Consider the following 19,870-nt stretch of genomic DNA (forward strand, 5'->3'; position numbering starts at 1 on the left):
CCGTGCCGGCCCCAACGGGCCCCGGTGCAGCGTGCCGGAGCGCTCCCGGCCGCCCCCGCGGCTCCGATTTGCATGGCCCCGCCCCTCACCCGCCGCCTCCCTCCCACGGCGCGGCAGCTCCGCTCCGGCAGCAGCGACAGAACGGCCCGCAGTCGGGAGCCGTTCTGTCAGCGCGGGGCGATGAGCTGAAGGGGTTGCGGCCGGCAGAGCAATGGCGCTCGATGCATCCAGCTGCACCCGGCGGCCCTGGGAGGGTGGCAGCACTGGTGGCATCGTGGCGCGGTTGCGTTGGAAGGGGCCAAAACCATCACCGGCCTCCAAATCCTCTTCCAGCTTTCCGCTCTGGAAATGGACAGGCCGGCAAAAGGAGCTCTCGGCCGATCAAAAGGGACTTCAGGGCTCCGGGAAAACCGCTGGAGGGATCAGAGCACACAGGAGGTTTCTCCTCCGTCCTCTCGGGTGGTGGTTGGCACCCGCACGGAAGGAGGGGGGAGGACGTGCCGAAGGAACGGCGGGATGAATCCCGCGGCTGGAATGCCCTGACGGAGGACTACGGGCCTTGCAGAAGGGACAGACGGGGCAGGGGGGCGGCAGAGTTGCCCTCTGTGTTAGGGAGTGGATGGATCGCGAAGAGCTGTGTCTGAGGAACAGCCGCGGTCGGGTCGAGAGCTCGTGGGCGAAAAGCGAGGATGGGTCCAGTGAGGGGCATCTGGTGGTTGGGGTCTGCTGCAGCCCGCCTGCTCTGGGGAGGCTGTGGACGAGGCCTTCTTGCTGCAGCTGCAGGAGGGGTCGCGCTCGCGGGCTCTTGTCCTGATGGGGGATTTCGTCCACCCGGACGTCTGCTGGGAGAGCGGCGCGGCGGGTGGCAGACGGTACCGGAGAGTCCTGGAGTCTGCGGAGGACAACTCGATCATCGAATCAGAGAATCAGAGAATCACTAAGGCTGGAAAAGACCCACAGGATCATCCAGTCCAGCCATTCGTTCGCCCTTCACCAATGGTTCCCGCTCAGCCATGTCCCTCAACACAGCGTCCAAACGCTCGTTGGACACCTCCAGGCTCGGTGACTCCACCCCCTCTCTGGGCGGCCCATTCCAGCGCCAGACCACCCTTTCAGACAAGCAGTATTTCCTAACGTCCAGCCTGAACCTTCCCTGGCGCAGCTTGAGGCCATTCCCTCTCGTCCTAGCACTAGTCACGCGAGAGAAGAGGCCGACCCCCAGCTCACCCTTCAGGTAGTTAGAGAGAGCGATGAGGTCTCCCCTGAGCCTCCTCTTCTCCAGACTGGACAATCCCAGCTCCCTCAGCCGCTCCTCCTAAGGCCCGCGCTCCAGACCCCTCACCAGCTGTGTTGCCCTCCCCTGGACACGCTCCCGGGCCTCCATGTCTTTCTTACAGCGAGGGGCCCAAAACTGGGCACAGCGCTCGAGGTGCGGCCTCACCAGTGCTGAGTACAGGGGGACAATCACTTCCCTGCTCCTGCTGGCCGCGCTGTTTCTGATACGAGCCAGGATGCCGTTGGCCTTCTTGGCCACCTGGGCACACTGCTGGCTCACGTCCAGCCTAGCGTCAATCGACACCCCCGGGTCCATTTCCTCTCCACAGTCTTCCGGCCACTCTGCCCCAAGCCTGTAGCGTCGCCTGGGGTTACTGTGGCCAAAGTGCAGGAGCCGGCATTTGCTCTTGTTGAATCCCATCCCGTTGGCTTCGGCCCAGCTACCCAGCCTATCCAGATCCCTCTGCGGGGCCTCGCTAGCCTCAGGCAGATGGACACTTCCAGCCAGCTGGGTGTCACCTGCAAACTTACTGAGGGTGCACTCAGTGCCCTCATCCAGCTCATCGAGAAAGGTATTAAACGGGACAGGCCCCAGCACCGACCCCTGGGGAACACCACTCGTGACCGGTCGCCAGCTGGATTGAACTCCATTCACCACCACCCTCCGGGCCCGGCCCTCCAGCCGCTTCCTTACCCAGCCGAGAGCGTACCTGTCCAAGCCACGGACTGCCGGCTTCTGCACGAGAATACTGTGGGAGACAGCGTCAAAGGCTTTGCTGAAGTCTGGGTAGACTACATCAACAGCCCTTCCCTCACCCACCAGACGGGTCACTCGATCGTAGAAGGATTGGTCAGGTTGGTCAAGCAGGACCTGCCCTTCGTGAACCCGTGCTGGCTAGGCCTGATCCCCCGGCTGTCCCGCACGTGCCGCGTGATCTCCCTCAAGACCATCTGCTCCATAATCTTCCCCGGCACCCAGGTCAGGCTAACAGGCCTGCAGTTCCCCGGATCCTCCCTGCAGCCCTTCTGGTAGATGGGAGTCACACCGGCAAGCCTCCAGTCTTCCGGGACCTCACCCGTCAACAAGGAGCGCTGATAGACGACGGAAAGCGGCTCGGCTATCGCCTCCGCCAGTTCCCTCAGCACTCTCGGGTGAATCTCATCCGGCCCCATGGACTTGGGGCGGTCCAGTTGGAGCAGCAGGTCTCTGACCGTGTCCTCCTGAGTCGTGGAGGGTTTAGTCAGCTCCCCAGCCAAGGCTGCCAGGTCAGGGAGTGGAGAAGCCTGAGGTTAACTGGTCTGACTTTTAAAGACACATGTAAAGAAGGCGTTCAGAACGTCTGCCTTTTCCTTGTCCTCGGTGGTGACATTCCCAGCCTCATCCAGTAAAGAATGGAGATTCTCCCAGGCCCTCCTCTTACTGCTGATATGCTTGTAAAGGGGTTTCTTGTTCCCTTTGACCCCAGCAGCCAGGCTGAGTTCAAATGGTCCAGGTAACAGACGGGCCGACCCGAGGCGAAGCCTCTCTGGGCCTGGTGCTCGCCAAGGAAGAGGAGAGCGTTAGAGAGGTTAAGATTGGAGGCGGCCTGGGCTGCAGTGACCGTGCCTCGGAGGAGTTTGCGATCCGGAGGGATGCAGGCCTGGCAAAAAGCAGAGCCAGGACCCTGAACTTCAGGAGGGCGAAATTCTGTCTGCTCGAGGAACTGCTGGGTGGGATCCCCGGGGAAACTGTCCTTAAGGGCATAGGAGCAGCACAGAGCTGGCAGCTCTTTAAGGGCAGAGGAGGGCCACGGAGATGGGCAGAGGGCTGGAGCACCTCCCCTACAAAGGCAGGCCGAGGGAGCTGGGCTTGCACAGCCTGGAGAAGAGAAGGCTGCGGGGTGACCTCATTGCAGCCTTCCAGGACCGAAGGGGAGCCTACAAGCAGGAGGGGAGGCAACTCTTTCCGAGGGTGGGTAGCAGCAGGAGGACAAGAGGAAACGGTTTGAAGTCGAAGGAGGGAAGACTGAAGTTGGATATCGGGGAAGTTCTTTACTGTGAGAGTGGAGAGGTGCTGGAACAGGTGCCCAGGGAGGCTGTGGGTGCCCCGTCCACCCCTGGAGGTGGTCAAGGCCAGGTTGGATGGGGCCCCGGGCAGCCTGGGCTGGTATGAAATGTGGAGGCTGGCGGCCTCTGCCTGCGGTGGGGGGGTTGGAGCTTCACGATCCTTGAGGTCCCTTCCAACCCGGGCCACTCTGTGTGACCCTTCTGCGAGCACAAGAGCTCTCCGTCCCCCAGCAGAAGAAGCTGAGCAGAGGAGGCGGGCGGGCGGCATGGCTGAGCAAGGACCTGCAGCTGAAGCTGAGGGAACAGAGGGAAACGTACCGGGAGCGGAAGCAGGGTTGTGTAGCCTGGGAGGAACACAGGGCTGTTGTCCGCGTGCGTAGAGATAGGATCGGGAAAGCCAGGGCACAGACGGAGCTGAACGTGGCGCGGGATGTGAAAGGCAACCAGAAGGGGTTCTACGTACAGGGACGTAGGCGGGAGGAGACGGGCCGAGGGAGAGCGTTCCCCCTCTGATGGAAGGCAGCGGGGAGCTGGCTTCCTCAGACGTGGGAAAAGCTGAGGTGCTCAGTGAGTGCTTTGCCTCAGTCTTCACCGACGGTCGGGCTTGCCGTGCGCGCCGGGACCCTGAGCCTGCAGGTGGGAGTGAGAGGAGTCGATTCCTCTCACCCAGAGGGACCTGGACAGGCTGGAGACGGGGGCCCGTGTGAGCGCAATGAGGTTCGTGAAGGCCGAGCGCAGGGTGCCGCGTTTGGGTCGGGGCGATCCCAGGCACTGACGCCGACCGGGGGAAGATGTCCTCGAGAGCAGCCCTGCGGAGAAGGAGCTGGGGGGTCCTGGTGGACGAGAAGCTGGACGCGAGGCGGCAGCGTGCGCCTGCGCTCGGGGCTGCGTTCGAACAGGAGCGGCCGGCAGGGAGACGGAGGGAGGCGCCATCAGCGGCTGCGGCCGCCGCCAACGCCCCCTCCCCCGCGGTCCGAGCGGCGCGCACAGCGCAGGGCCGCGCTCCGCTGACGGCGCTCAGCGCAACCGAACGCAGCGCCGCGCCGCGCCGCGCCGCGCCGCGAAGCCGACTGCGCCCCCCCGCGGGACACAGCGCCACCCTCCTCCCGCGCGCCCAACCCCACCGCCCCGCCTTCCTTCTCTCCTTTCACCACGCCACATTCCTCCCGGGGGAGGTGCACCGTGCCCGGAGGTACTGCCATACCGGGACGATGCGCGGAGCGGAGGGAGCAAGCTCCGGGTCCAACTCCCGCGCCCAAAAATCCGTTTAATATAAAGTCCTCTCATCGAGGACGTATCAGATATTAAACTGATAAGAACAGATACTACACTTGATCTTAGCCAAAAGGCCGAGAAGCGATAAACCCGCGCTCTTCCCGGACAGCGCCCACCCCCACGCGCGCCCCCGACAGCTCACGGACGCGCACCCCGCGCCCAAACCCACCCCGGCCCCGCCGCCACGGCGCCGCCCCCCGCCCCGCACCGCCCCGCTCCCGCTCCCGCTCCCGCTCCGCCCCCGTGCCGGCCCCAACGGGCCCCGGTGCAGCGTGCCGGAGCGCTCCCGGCCGCCCCCGCGGCTCCGATTTGCATGGCCCCGCCCCTCACCCGCCGCCTCCCTCCCACGGCGCGGCAGCTCCGCTCCGGCAGCAGCGACAGAACGGCCCGCAGTCGGGAGCCGTTCTGTCAGCGCGGGGCGATGAGCTGAAGGGGTTGCGGCCGGCAGAGCAATGGCGCTCGATGCATCCAGCTGCACCCGGCGGCCCTGGGAGGGTGGCAGCACTGGTGGCATCGTGGCGCGGTTGCGTTGGAAGGGGCCAAAACCATCACCGGCCTCCAAATCCTCTTCCAGCTTTCCGCTCTGGAAATGGACAGGCCGGCAAAAGGAGCTCTCGGCCGATCAAAAGGGACTTCAGGGCTCCGGGAAAACCGCTGGAGGGATCAGAGCACACAGGAGGTTTCTCCTCCGTCCTCTCGGGTGGTGGTTGGCACCCGCACGGAAGGAGGGGGGAGGACGTGCCGAAGGAACGGCGGGATGAATCCCGCGGCTGGAATGCCCTGACGGAGGACTACGGGCCTTGCAGAAGGGACAGACGGGGCAGGGGGGCGGCAGAGTTGCCCTCTGTGTTAGGGAGTGGATGGATCGCGAAGAGCTGTGTCTGAGGAACAGCCGCGGTCGGGTCGAGAGCTCGTGGGCGAAAAGCGAGGATGGGTCCAGTGAGGGGCATCTGGTGGTTGGGGTCTGCTGCAGCCCGCCTGCTCTGGGGAGGCTGTGGACGAGGCCTTCTTGCTGCAGCTGCAGGAGGGGTCGCGCTCGCGGGCTCTTGTCCTGATGGGGGATTTCGTCCACCCGGACGTCTGCTGGGAGAGCGGCGCGGCGGGTGGCAGACGGTACCGGAGAGTCCTGGAGTCTGCGGAGGACAACTCGATCATCGAATCAGAGAATCAGAGAATCACTAAGGCTGGAAAAGACCCACAGGATCATCCAGTCCAGCCATTCGTTCGCCCTTCACCAATGGTTCCCGCTCAGCCATGTCCCTCAACACAGCGTCCAAACGCTCGTTGGACACCTCCAGGCTCGGTGACTCCACCCCCTCTCTGGGCGGCCCATTCCAGCGCCAGACCACCCTTTCAGACAAGCAGTATTTCCTAACGTCCAGCCTGAACCTTCCCTGGCGCAGCTTGAGGCCATTCCCTCTCGTCCTAGCACTAGTCACGCGAGAGAAGAGGCCGACCCCCAGCTCACCCTTCAGGTAGTTAGAGAGAGCGATGAGGTCTCCCCTGAGCCTCCTCTTCTCCAGACTGGACAATCCCAGCTCCCTCAGCCGCTCCTCCTAAGGCCCGCGCTCCAGACCCCTCACCAGCTGTGTTGCCCTCCCCTGGACACGCTCCCGGGCCTCCATGTCTTTCTTACAGCGAGGGGCCCAAAACTGGGCACAGCGCTCGAGGTGCGGCCTCACCAGTGCTGAGTACAGGGGGACAATCACTTCCCTGCTCCTGCTGGCCGCGCTGTTTCTGATACGAGCCAGGATGCCGTTGGCCTTCTTGGCCACCTGGGCACACTGCTGGCTCACGTCCAGCCTAGCGTCAATCGACACCCCCGGGTCCATTTCCTCTCCACAGTCTTCCGGCCACTCTGCCCCAAGCCTGTAGCGTCGCCTGGGGTTACTGTGGCCAAAGTGCAGGAGCCGGCATTTGCTCTTGTTGAATCCCATCCCGTTGGCTTCGGCCCAGCTACCCAGCCTATCCAGATCCCTCTGCGGGGCCTCGCTAGCCTCAGGCAGATGGACACTTCCAGCCAGCTGGGTGTCACCTGCAAACTTACTGAGGGTGCACTCAGTGCCCTCATCCAGCTCATCGAGAAAGGTATTAAACGGGACAGGCCCCAGCACCGACCCCTGGGGAACACCACTCGTGACCGGTCGCCAGCTGGATTGAACTCCATTCACCACCACCCTCCGGGCCCGGCCCTCCAGCCGCTTCCTTACCCAGCCGAGAGCGTACCTGTCCAAGCCACGGACTGCCGGCTTCTGCACGAGAATACTGTGGGAGACAGCGTCAAAGGCTTTGCTGAAGTCTGGGTAGACTACATCAACAGCCCTTCCCTCACCCACCAGACGGGTCACTCGATCGTAGAAGGATTGGTCAGGTTGGTCAAGCAGGACCTGCCCTTCGTGAACCCGTGCTGGCTAGGCCTGATCCCCCGGTTGTCCCGCACGTGAAGGAACGGTGGGATGAATCCCACGGCTGGAATGCCCTGATGGAGGACTATACTCCATCATATTTGAGAAGTCATGGCTGTCAGGCGAGGTCCCAGATGACTGGAGGAAGGGTTACGTCACTCCCATTTACAAGAAAGGGAGCAAGGAGGACCTCGGGAAGTACAGTCCGGTGAGTCTCACCTCTGTGCCTGGGAAAATCATGGAACAGATCCTCCCGGATGACATGCTCGATCACATGAGGAATGAGCGTGTGATCTGAGACAGCCAGCACAGCCTCACCAGGGGAATGTCATGCTTAACTAATCTTGTGGCCTTCTATGATGGAGTGACGGCGTTGGTGGATGAAGGGAAGGCGACCCATGTCATTTACCTGGACTTGGCCAAGGCCTTTGACATGGTCCTCCACCACATCCTTATCTCCAAATTGGAGGGATGTTGATTCGATGGGTGGACCACTCGTTGGATAAGAAATTGGTTGAAAGGCCGCAGACAGAGGGTGGTTCTATGTCCAGGTGGAGGCCGATAACGAGCGGAGTCCCCCAGGGGTCTGTCTTGGGACCGGTGTTCTTTAACACCTTTATCAATGACATCGACGATGGAATCGAGTGCACCCTCAGCAAATTTGCTGACGACACCAAGCTAAGTGGTGCGGTTGACACGGAGGAAGGAAGGGATGCCATTCAGAGTGACCTTGACAGACTTGGAAGGTGGGCCCGGGTGAACCTAATGAGGTTCAAAACGGCAAAGTGCAGGGTTTTTTTTTTTCAGAAAGCAAATGGTATCCTGGGCTCCATCATGAGAGGGGTGGCCAGCGGGGACAGGGAGGTGATTGTCCCTCTCTACTCTGCTCTTTTGAGGCCCCATCTGCAGTACTGTGTCCAGGTATGGAGCCCCCAGTACAAGAAAGACAGAGAGCTGTTGGAGAGGGTCCAGAGGAGGGCCACGAAGATGATCAGGGGGCTGCAGCACCTCCCCTACGAAGATAGGCTGAGGGAGCTGGGCTTGTTCAGCCTGGAGAAGAGAAGGCTGCGGGGTGACTTCATTGCAACCTTTCAGTACCTGAAGGGAGCCTATAAACAAGAAGGGAGTAAACTCTTTGAAAGGGTAGATACCAGCAGGACAAGGGGGAACGGTTTTAAGTTGAAAGAGGGAAGATTTAGGTTGGATGTTTGAGGGAAGTTCTTTACTGTGAGAGTGGTGAGGTGCTGGAACAGGCTGCCCAGAGAGGTGGTAGATGCCCCGTCCATCCCTGGAGGTGTTCAAGGCCAGGTTGGATGGGGCCCTGGGCAACCTGATCTAGTAAATGAGGAGATTGGTGGCCCTGCCTGGCAGGGGGGTTGGAGATTCATGATCCTTGAGGTCCCTTCCAACCCAGGCCATTCTGTGATTCTGTGACCTCATCCTTACAGTGGTCCTGAAATGAATGAAGGGTGCCACCCTGCGGCTGCTGCTGTGCTGGGACCGTGCTGGGGCCGGAAGGCAGTGGTGCCGCCCCACGACGACGAGGACATGACGTCGAGCAGTCACAGCAGCAGCATTCTGCCCTCTTGAAATGAATCCCATGATGGTAAGCTGAAATCTGTCCCTCTAGAAAGGAATTTCTTGCCTGGAAGAGGCATCTGTCCCCACGGGCAACATTCTGTGACCGTAAGCAGGAACCCGTCCGTATGAGCAGAAATCTCTTTATCCAAAACCTGAAATCTGTCCCCAGAAGTAACTGGAAGCATTTCCACATAAGACATTAGAAGTGACATTAGCAGTGAATGGTGTTGATCCCTTTCCTCCCACCTCCATCCCTCTCCCACCTCTGAGCTCTCTGCAGCTCCATCTCCAGGTGCTGGTGCTGTCAGCGCTGTCCCCTGGGGCTCCTTCTCACAACGGGCTGCTCTTCAACCCCTTCAGCCCCAACAGACACTGTGGGATTCAGTGCATCCTCTGCTGCATTGACACAGAACTGATCAGAATGACAAAAGTTGTGGTGCGGCAAAAGCTGTAATGGTGTAAACCCAACACCCACCACTGCAGTCAAACAGCACCGGGAGCACTACCTGTCAGAGCCAAAGTCAGACAGCAGCTCGGAGCGATGTCACCACTGTGTGCCATAGTGGTGGCACGGAGATGTGAGAGAGAAACCCAAAAGGAGGGAAATGCCTCCACCCTCAGATCCAGCCAACAGCACAGCACCACGAGATGGAACACTGCTCCCTGCTGTGCACACACTGCACTGTTCCCACATCATGCAGAAGGACACGGGGAGGACAGATCCCGACCCAACGCATCCATTTCATGGTGGTGGGAGCTTCAGGGCCCTTCTAACCCAACTGCTTTCTACCAACCAACAATTCTTAAGGAACAGGGAATATACATCACTTTCCCAAGAGATGAGCAGCAACAGCTGCATGGTTACATGCAGAGCCAAGTGCAGGAGTGCTGGAAAGAGGCAGATGGAAGGATTTACCGATGACTTTACAGTGCCCGGCAGCCTTGCAACGACCTCAATGCTGATGGGATCGGTTAATCTGGGAATGCCTTCTGCTTCCAGCGGACGTAGCTGTCAGCAGTGCTGCACACCCAGAACTTCTCATTGTGGCAGAGGGCTGAGCTGATCCTGTCCCCATTCAGGTACGCACATTGGCCTCCGCCTCGCAGCTCAAACCTGAGCACAGGAGGGTGGAGAATGAGAAACCCAATCCCAGCCCATCCCAAACAGACCCCATAAGAGATCCCACCCCGACAGACGGACGCACACACTGACCAGTTGGTGAAGGCGCTGCCATCGGCCCATGTCCAGTGCTCGTCCCCTTCTGCCCTGTGCAGCCCAATCCAACAGTTTGCTGGGCCCCGGTACCGCAGCATGAATTCCTTTGAACAAACCCAGGTGTGATTGGAGCCATTGGAGCACTTCCCTGTCCCTGCACAGGCCGGTGCTTTGCCCAAAGGCATCTCCTCACGGCTTTGGCATGGGGCCAATAGGGGGAACTGGAAGCAGTTGGTGCAGCCCCACAAGTGTGGGTTTCCCACCCCCGTGTTGGCACTGGGGCTCATGCCCCGCTCTCACCATCTCCTCGTCCGTCTCTATGGTGGCCAGGGAAGCTCCGAGGCGGTGGCAGTGCTCCCTGCTGCTGTTCCACTCACTCTCCGTGTCCGAGAAATAATAGCATTTCCCTTGGAAACCGATTGAGGCGTTGGGGCACACGTGGGAGAAGGGTGGGCGAGGTGAGAACGACGGACGCTGGAGCACTGACAGGGAGAGAGTTGGGCAAGTGGGAGGCAAAGAGCTGAAATAATTGTGATTAAACTGTGATTAAACCGTGATGCACTTGGAAAGTTATGACCTTGTTGCTATGATGGAAACATGGTGGGATGACTTCCATAAGTGGAATTCCAATATTGAGGGGTATCAGCTCTACAGAATGGTGGGGCAAGGTAGGAAGGGTGGGGGAGTTGCCTTCTATGTCAAAGAGTGGATAGACTGTGAGGAGCTCCCTCTGAGAACCAGTCAGGAATAGGTTGAGAGCCTGTGGGTTAGAATTAGGGATAGGACTAATAAAGGCCAGCTGGTGATAGGGGTAGACTACAGGCAGCCTGATCAAGGGGAGACTGTTGATGAAGACTTCTTGCTTCAGCTGCGGGAGGCATCGTGCTCACAGGCTCTCATCCTGATGAGGGACTTCAACCATCCCGATATGTGTTGGAAAGACCACACGGTGAGTTGCAAGAGATCCAGGAGGCTCCTGGAATCCATTGATGATAATTTTCTGGTTTAGGTATTGGACAGACCGACCAGAGGTGAAGCGTGTCTGGACCTGCCGCTCACCAGTGTGGAGGAGATCATTGAAGGTGTTAAGGTTGGAGGCAGCCTAGGCTGCAGTGACCATGCCCTGGTTGAGTTTGTGATCTGGAGGAATGCCTGGCAAAGAGTGGGGTCAGGACCCCGGACTTCAGAAGAGCAAACTTTAGGCTGTTCAAGGAATTGTTGGCCAAGATCTCCTGGGATGCTGTCCTTAAAGACAAAGATGTCGAGGAGAGCTGGCTGCTCTTCAAGCATGCCTTTCTGAGAGCACAAGAGCTCTTTATCCCTGTGAATACGAAAGCAGGCAGAGGAGGCAGGAAACCAGCATGGCTCAGCAAGGACCTGCTAGGCAAACTGAAGGCAAAGAAAGGTGCATACAAGCTCTGGAAACAAGGACGTGTCATCTGGGAAGAATTCAAGGATGCCGTCCAGACTTGCAGAGGTGGATCAGGAAAGCCAAGGCACAGGCAGGACTGAACTTGTCGAGGGATGTGAAAAACAGTTTGAAGACATTCTTCAGCTACATTGGCGAGAAGAGAAAGGCCAAAGCAAGTGTACCTCCTTTGGTAAATGTAAAAGGAGAACTGGCTTCAATGGATGAGGAGAAGGCTGAGGCACTGAAGGAGTTCTTTGCCTCTGTCTTCACTGGTTGTCAGGATCCTAATATTTCTCACATCCCTTAGCCCTGCATCCCTAAACCTCTAGGTGAGGATCAGATGAGCTCATTGCAGCCTTCCAGGACATAAAGGAAGCCTATAAACAGGAGGGGAGGCAACTCTTTACAAGGGTAGATAATGGCAGGACAAGGGGAAATGGTTTGAAGTTGAAGGAGGGAAGACTGAGGTTGGATGTCAGGGGGAAGTTCTTTAGTGTGAGAGTGGTGAGGTGCTGGAACAGCTGCCCAGAGAGGCTGTGGATGCCCAGTCCATCCCTGGAGGTGTTCAAGGCCAGGTTGGATGGGGCCCTGGGCAGCCTGGTCTAGTAAATATGGAGGTTGGTGGCCCTGCATGTGGCAGGGCATTGTAGCTTCATGATCCTTGAGTTCCCTTCTAACCCGGGCCACGCTGTGATTCTGGATTCTGTGAATTGTATTTTGTTTTGAATGTTCCCCTGCAGCAGATGAAGGGTTGGGATGCATGGCCATGGGGTGATGCCCTTGGAGCAGTTGCAGAGGTTGGGAAGGTGGAGAAGAAGGTGCTTTGGGGCACCATGTGGGCACCCCAGGAGGTAGGATGGGGGCTGTGCTTGGGGAGCAGCTCAGGGCGCTGGGAAACCCCATCGTCCTCCATCCTACACCCACAGTGGGGTGCTGGGTGGCACTCACCTCTCTCAAACACCAATGTGACGATGACACCCACCAGCACTCCACTCACAAAGAGCAAAAGGGTGGCTCTCCTTCTGCCCACGTTCCATTTGCAGCCTGGTAGGGCAGAGAGCAGATGGGATGGGGCTCTGTTCCCCCATTCAGCCCTTTCCTGCTGCGTACCAGCAGAGAATCACAGATTCTGTTCTCTTACCCCATTGGGATTGTTGGTTTTCATCTCCTGGGCAGAACAGCTCTGCTTCCTGCTGTGGGGAATGTGGTTGTTGCTCTCCTGTTGCCATCTCATGGAAGTGTTGGATGGTGGAGCTGAGATCTGCCTGTCCTGTTCTGGGAGCTGGGAGAGCGGGTGGGAGGGAGAGAGGAGACGCTGAGTGTGATTTCAAGTGTTACAAGGGGTTAAAAGCAAAGTAGCGCCTTATCAGTATCCAATCTTGAATGGCCCAAATGGACACAAACTGCACCAAATGAGCCCCAGACTGACTGAAACAGCCCCAAGCAGCCCCCAAAACTGGGACACAGAGCCCCAAAATGCACAGAAGTGGCACTGAATCACTCAAAACCCACTGAAATGGCCCCAGATGAGCCCAAATAGACCTCATCAGCCCATCAGAAATCGTAGCGGCCGAAACAGACACAAATGGCCCTGAAATGGTTCAGAATAGATCCCAACTGCCCCAATAGAACTCTAAATGGACTCACAGGGCCTCAAAGTTAACACCAACAGACCTGAAACAGCTCCCCAAGCACCTCAAAATGGACCCAGATGGCCCTGATTGGCCCCAAATTGACCCAAACAGCCTAAAATAGACACAAATGAAATCAGAAGTGACCAAGATTGTCACAAATGGCCCCAAAATAGCAGAAAATAAATGTAAACAGCCCTGATTGGTCCCCAAATTAACTCATCAACAAAAGGACCCAAAGTGCACCTGAAATGGCCTGAATTGACCCCAACATAACACACAAGTGACCCCCAAATGGCTCAGCACTGCCGTACATGACACCAAAATGGTCCAAATGGCATCAAAATGATCCCAGACTGATCCTAAAATGATCCCAGAGAACCGCCCCCAGACAGGCCTGGGTCTGTTCCAAAATGGCCCCAAAATAGCTCTCCAATTGCACTGAAATGCCCTAAAATGGCCCCAAATAGGTCCGAATGACTCCTGAATGATCCCAGAGAACAGCCCTCAAATGGGCCCATGGCAGCCCAGGCCTCCTATACAGCAGCCAACAATTCTACCACTGAACCACAGTGCAATACTTCTTGTTACTGCAGGAATGTCCTGGCACTGCACGGCGGAGCCTTGAGCCCTTCCCCCTCTCCCCATTTGGGGTTCGTGTTCCTCCCGGTTCCCTCGCAACGCTCAGTCCCGGTGGGCGCTCCCTGCGTTCCCTTTGCTCACACACGCTCGGTGCCCTGCATTCAGAGCTGGCTGCTGTGCCAACTGGAACTGCTGTTGTTCCCCATAACGTCTGTCCCCCTTTGTTCTGCCCAGGATGCACACACAGGTGCTAAGGCAGCATCTGCTGCCACAGAGCTGCAGGGAAAGTTTGTGCCACCCGATCCTGGGGACCGAAACTCTTCTCAGCTTTTTCTAGATCTTGTTTTGTGGGGACCCCCTCTCCTTCCACTGTTCTTCCCAAATTTTATTTGTAAGGACACTCGCTCCCGTTTGTCCTTCAGGTGGAAGCTCCTGCGCTTGGAGAAGGTGAAGATGGAGTGAGGCCGTCACAACAGTGGGAGGAGGAGGAAGAGACAGAAACTGCCTGACTACAAACACAGACAGAGCCGTGAGATCCCAAAGGATGGTGACTGTGGGCCGGGTGTGCACGTTGCCACTGGGCACATCATTGTCACCTGGCACATCACAGCCTGGATGCTCCTGTCTGGGACGGGGCAAGCAGCCTGGTGTTAGTGGGCTGCGAGGGCCACCCACTGCCTTTAGACATTGCTGAGGGAGAGAAGTGGCTGTGCTCTTCCTCTAGATTCATAGCAGCACTGAATGGCCCGGGTTGGAAGGGACCTCAAGGATCACGAAGCTCCAACCCCCCCTGCCACAGGCAGGGCCACCAACCTCCACATTTAGTACCAGACCAGGCTGCCCAGGGCCCCATCCCACCTGGCCTTGAACACTCCCAGGGATGGGGACTCCCCACTGCCCTGGGCAGCTGTGCAGTGCTGGCCGCTCTTTGGAGCACAGATTGTTCCCCAGCTCCAACATGACCCTCCCCAGCGCACCCTCAGCCCATCCCCTCGCGTCCCATCACCATTCCCTGCGGATAGAGGCCAACCCCTCCTTCACTCCAGCCTTCTTTCAGGAGTGGCACAGAGCGCTGAGCTCTCCCTGAGCCCCTCTGCCCCACACCGCCCCATCCCCCTCCCTCAGCCACTCCCCACAGCGCTGTGCTGCAGACTCCGCACCCCCACAGCTCCGCTCCCCTCTCTGGACACGCTGCAGGGCCACAGTGTCTCTCTGGCAGTGAGGGGCCAACGCTGAGCGCAGCACTGAGCTGCGGCCCCAGCAGTGCCTCAAAAGGGACGGGCACCTCCTGCTCTGCTGCCCGCACTGCTGCTGCTATGAGCCAGGACACCGCTGGCCCTCTTGGCCACCCGGGCAAAATGCTGGCTCGTATTCAGCTGCCTTTCTGACCCCATGTGGCTCAGCCCCATCCCGCAGTTGTCCCACTCATGTCATGGGATTGCTCTCAAGGTAATTTGCTCCACGCCCTTTCCTGGAACCGAGGTAACCTGACAACCTGTATGTTTGGAAGGACCCCAGGGATCACCACGTCCTAATCCTCCCCCACAGGCAGCGCTGTCAATCACGTTCTCGACTGTAGTGCCCAGGGCCCCGTGCAGCCTGACCTTGAGCCCAGCCTGGGCCGGAACATCCACATCCTATCAGGGCAACTGTGCAAGAACCTCCCCTTACACCGAAACTAAATGTGCCCTTCTTTAGTTTAATCTCCCTTGTCCTGTGTGCCGTGTAAACACTTTGTTCCCCTCACGTGAATACGCTCTTTGTTCTCCGTCCGTGCAGCGCCCGCCCGCAGCTCGCTCCGGGCTGCTGCCTTTCCAACGCTCTCGCTGCCATCCCAGCCCCGTCCCCGCGCTGTCCCCGCGCTGCCCGTCCCTTCTCCCGCAGGAGGACACTCCTTCTCTCCCGCACTCTCAGCACAGCTCCCCGCTCACTCCCGCCGCTCTCTTCCCTCCGCCTCAGCTCGCGGCACAGCGGGACGGCACCGCCGCCCTCAGCACGGACTGCCCGGGGCCCCTCCCGTGGGCTCGGGCTCTTTTCCCCGCTCGGCCCTTTCCCGCTGCCTCCCGGCATTACCCCGTTGCGCTCGGACTTCTTCCTCTCCCGGCTGGACCGTCGCCTCTCGGGGCGGGGAAGGGCTCTGTCGCTCTCTTTCTTCCATAGCAGCGCGGAGGTGCGGGGCTGCGCCCGTCGTGTGCGGGGAGAGGAGCAGAGAACTGTCGGCCTCGACGTGCGGAATCAAACTCTATAACCCAGTTAGGTTATAAAGCAGGTGTGGTTTATTCGGCCAGCCGAGTGCAAGGCGATCACTCCACCAAACTTGCACACCAGCAAGTAGAAGCGCTACACGTGTAAGTCAAGTCCATACATATTCAGCAGAATTCTTGGAACCGATCTACGTATTCATTATACTTCCGAGAATTCGTTTACATACTGCCCCTCCCCTGGCGCATGCGTTGTCCGTAGTAGGGGGTCTCCCCTGGTGGTCGTGGGGATGAAGTCAGAAGTCTTCCTCGCGAAGGCTTGACGTCTTCCTCGGTCTGACCTTCTTATGGTGCATTCAAACCGGTCAAAGCCATTCATTTCGTATTGTTCCTTTCTTTCTGTTTGCACAGCTGACCATGAAATGTTGAGATGTCGTTCTCCTTCCCTAGTTTTCAAATCTAGCTTATTTTCCCCTATATGTTCAAACCCTGGACCCACTTGAGCTCCTGATCTCAATCCCCCCTTTTCTTAAGTCTAGCAAAACCTTTTGCTAGATGATCCCATTTCGAGGAAGAGAATTCCTAAAATAACTCCCATTTTCCATCTTCTGTCTTAGCCTGTGTTTCTTCCAGTCTTCATAGCTATTCTCTGAACCCTTACACAGCCATAGCATGCATCACAGAGAAATACATATAAAGATAAGCAAAGCAATTACTATAATGCAAGCCATAAAGAGCTGCTTTAACCATGCAAAATTAGCTTGAAAGAAGTATCATCTAATATGCACAACAATTCTGATTGATAATCATACATTCATAATAAACACCTCATTCCCCACCTGCATAGAGATTTCCTTTTGTACAGTATTGGATTGCCCATAAAGAATCTCATATGGGCTTAGTCCTTCTTTGGTTCGGGGTTTAGTCTGAATTCTCAGCAGTGCCAAAGGCAGTGCCGGTGGCCAGGGAATCCCAGCCTCTTGGCCAAGTTTTACTATCTGTAGTTTGATCAGGTGATTCATTTTTCCACCTGTCCGCTTGACTGCGGTCTATAAGGTGTGTGCAATTGCCCATCAGTTCCCAGTAATGTGCTTATTTGTTGGACCACCTTGGCAAAAGAAAATGTGGGCCTCGATCTGATTAGATTGCTACAGGAACCATGAACCTTGGAATTATTTCATGTAACAGCATTTTTGTGACCTCCCAAGCCTTATTTGTCCTACAGGGAAATACTTCTGGCCATCCCAAAAAGGTATCAGTTAATACCAACATACAGCAATACCCCCTTTTCTTGGGAGTTCCAAGAACTCAATTTGCCACCGTTGCCCTGGAAGGTTCCCTTTCCCAATAGGCCCACTTTACTCTGTTCCTGGTCCTGGGATCGTACCTTGTAATGTCTATTAGCCCAATATATTTTCTTATCTTCCCTTAGAACCAATTTCAGTGAAATACTAAAGGGCACAACAGTGTGTCCACCCGGGCACGTACCCATCTGTCAGCTTGCTCTCTTCCCTTCTAAATCGTTAATTCCGACCTTCTTCAGAATATTTTACAGGTTCTGACTCAGGTTCAGAAATTTTAAGTTTACCATCTGGAATTAAAGCCCCCTTCAACTGCCTGTTCTGCCCCCTGATCCACCATCTTACCTCCAGTTTCCTGTACAGTGTTCCCTTCCTGCATGCTGTTTTTCCTGGTGCGTGAGCCATCCTTGCTCTTTTCGGATGGTGCTATGAGCGTGTAGCATCCCAAATACATCATTAGCATCTGTCTGTATATTTGAGTCTCTCGTCAAGGCAGCCATTCCAGCCTTCTGAGGGAAAGTCCCCACAGGTAACGGTTGTGCTTCGATGACCTTGTCAGTAGCAGTTACTGCATATCCTGCCTTACGGTTTCCTTGTCTCACCAAACTGCTTCCATCAGTAAGCCAGGTGTCCTCTACATCTTCTAAGGGTTCGTCTTTCAGCTCCGACTGGCAACAGTCCGTAGCCGCAGTAGTTTCAAAGCAGTCATGAAATATTGGTTCTCCAGGAGTTCTGCTAAGGAGAGATGCTGGGTTGACAATATTAGTTCCAGTTATTTCTGCATCATCCTGCTGTACCAGGATGGCCTGGCATTTCAGGAACCTCTGGGGGTGAGAGCCAATGCCCGCCTTTTACCTCCAAAACAGTATAGACACTGTATGAGATATTCAAACTGTTATTCTTTGGCCTAGATTTACTGGCTTCTTGAATACTGAGCACTGGTGCAGCCACGACCCTCAAGCACTCTGGCCATCTCTTACCCACTTCATAAAGGGGCTTTACCACCAGTCCGTAGCCGTGCATCCACGGTTGGCACCCTGCTGTCATTCCTGAGAATGTACGGAGTTCCTCGGCACTTTGTGGCTCAGGGGTTTGGCAGATGGCTTCTTTCCTGGCAGTCCTTAAGGTTCCAAGTCCAGCTGTAATCTCCTATCCCAGATCCGTCAATTGCCGTTGATTTATTTGTGCCTTCTGTTGAGAAACTTGATCATCATTGAAACCAAGAAATTCAGCCCGCTCACAGTCCATTGCGCACAGCCCTCTTTGTTTCTGTGGCATCCACGTTCTGCAGTAAATTTCCACCGTGGGATGGAGGAACCCAAATCTCAGGCTCACGAGTTGAGCAGTTCTCAAAAATCATTGGGCTGTTCTCACAACCCTGGGTAACACTGTCCAGGTTAAATGAGTCTTTTTGGTCTCATACTGGGGTTCTCCTATTCAAAGGCAAATAACCTTAGGCTTCCTTTGGCCAAACCAGGCAGAAAAGGCATCCTTCACATCCAGAAGGCAAACTCCACCTACTCATTCCCTAACTTTGTTACTAAAGTGGATGGATTTGCCACCACGGAGTGTATACATTCAACAATTCTATGACTTGCCCTGCAATCTTGTACTAAACTATAGCACTTGCTATCCAATTTTTCATCGGCAAGATTGGAGTCTTGTATTTGGATTCACATTCAATTAGTCATCCAAAGTCCAAAAGTTATCCGTTTTTCTTTTCTCCTTCTCCAGTTGCATATCCTCAGAGGGCACCGCTTTACCCTGACTGGGCTAGCCCTAGCCCTTGCTTTTAACTTAGGGCTGCATTTTGGCTCTACCAGGCATCCCTGATACCCACACTGCTAAGCATACCTTAGTGAAGATTTCTGCAACTTCTGGGGGTACAACATTGTTTTCCCCACTTTGTATTAAAGCCAGACCTACAATTTCCAATCAGTTCATCTTGTTTGACCCTTAGCTCCAGTGTTATTGAATTGAATCTCTGCATCCATTTGTTCTAATGAGCCTTGCCAGAGGAACGGTTTTGGAGAACCCGGCATGTACGGGAATTGATGTATTCCGACTTATTTTCTCAGCCTATATTCACTTGATCCCCAAAGGGAAGCTCTTTCTTGTTGGGCAGTAGCTCCTACTACTGATGCAAAATCATCTGCGGGTGGTGAGAGGCACCCGTGCCCACCAGAAAATAAACCTCTTTCTCCTGCTCTCCTAGCTGCAATTTCACCGGTGGATTTGCCAGGAAAAACTTCCCAGATTCCCATCATTCCGCTTTTGCAATCAGAGACGGTTGGATTTCTCCACCGACGACTCATATCCCTGCAGTTCGCACACTGCTTTCAGTCCAGCAGGGGTGGAACCCTCCATGGACTCTTCCAGCCCCCCCCATTACCTCTTTCTAAGGGGACCTCTGGGTCCTACGGCTCTACTCCAGCACCGCAACAGGAACAGCTGTTGCTATTCCCAATTTCCTTACTATCACTGTTCCTCAATCAGATTTTTCTTCATATTGCTCACCTCTCTTTGGATCTACATCCCTGTTACACCTTGCTCATCTTTGCCTTCCTCAGCCTGCGTCCTCAAACTTTTCCCTTTCCAAACTCATCCTTACATAAAGGACTACCATTACATTTCAGTTTCACCTCCTCCTCTCCGGAGGCTTCCAGTGCTAACACTGGAATTTCGGGTTTCCGACATCTCTGCACATGAAGGCTATTCTCACCTCCAGTGCCCCATCCTCTCCACCTCCCCCCATTCACAAGTAACGCTGTTTACAGCAGCACTCTGTGACTCCGGCGCTCTCTCTCACTCCGAGAGTTCTGCTCGCGGGGGAATGGTGCGGGGGGGCTGCTCTCATGCCAGCGCAGATAAACTCACTTTCTCTTTAACCCTTTTTCCTTTGTCCACTGTTCATACCCTCAGTTACACTTCCACATACCCGCAACC

General features: G+C 56.3%; 1 protein-coding gene and 1 non-coding gene across 2 annotated transcripts in view; both read right to left on the reverse strand.

The window, feature by feature from the left end:
• Positions 1–4,491: 4,491 nt before the first annotated feature.
• On the reverse strand, positions 4,492–4,682 carry LOC112531610. Its single transcript, XR_003073508.1, has one exon. It is a non-coding gene; the product is annotated as a U2 spliceosomal RNA (small nuclear RNA).
• Positions 4,683–8,706: 4,024 nt separating this feature from the next.
• Positions 8,707–19,870, reverse strand: part of CLC2DL4 (C-type lectin domain family 2 member D-like 4) — a 164,916-nt gene continuing 153,752 nt past the window's right edge. The window contains exons 4-10 of the mRNA XM_046944086.1: positions 12,351–12,491; positions 12,158–12,253; positions 10,099–10,280; positions 9,796–9,902; positions 9,499–9,696; positions 8,846–8,978; positions 8,707–8,757 (exon numbers count right to left, since the gene is read on the reverse strand). Coding sequence (XP_046800042.1) covers positions 9,555–9,696; positions 9,796–9,902; positions 10,099–10,280; positions 12,158–12,253; positions 12,351–12,491 — 668 coding nt within the window. The 3' untranslated portion in view covers positions 8,707–8,757; positions 8,846–8,978; positions 9,499–9,554. The remainder of the gene's footprint in view (positions 8,758–8,845; positions 8,979–9,498; positions 9,697–9,795; positions 9,903–10,098; positions 10,281–12,157; positions 12,254–12,350; positions 12,492–19,870) is intronic.

The sequence above is a fragment of the Gallus gallus genome, chromosome 1, assembly GCF_016699485.2.
Source record: "Gallus gallus isolate bGalGal1 chromosome 1, bGalGal1.mat.broiler.GRCg7b, whole genome shotgun sequence".
In the NCBI taxonomy this organism is placed as follows: Eukaryota; Metazoa; Chordata; class Aves; order Galliformes; family Phasianidae; genus Gallus; species Gallus gallus.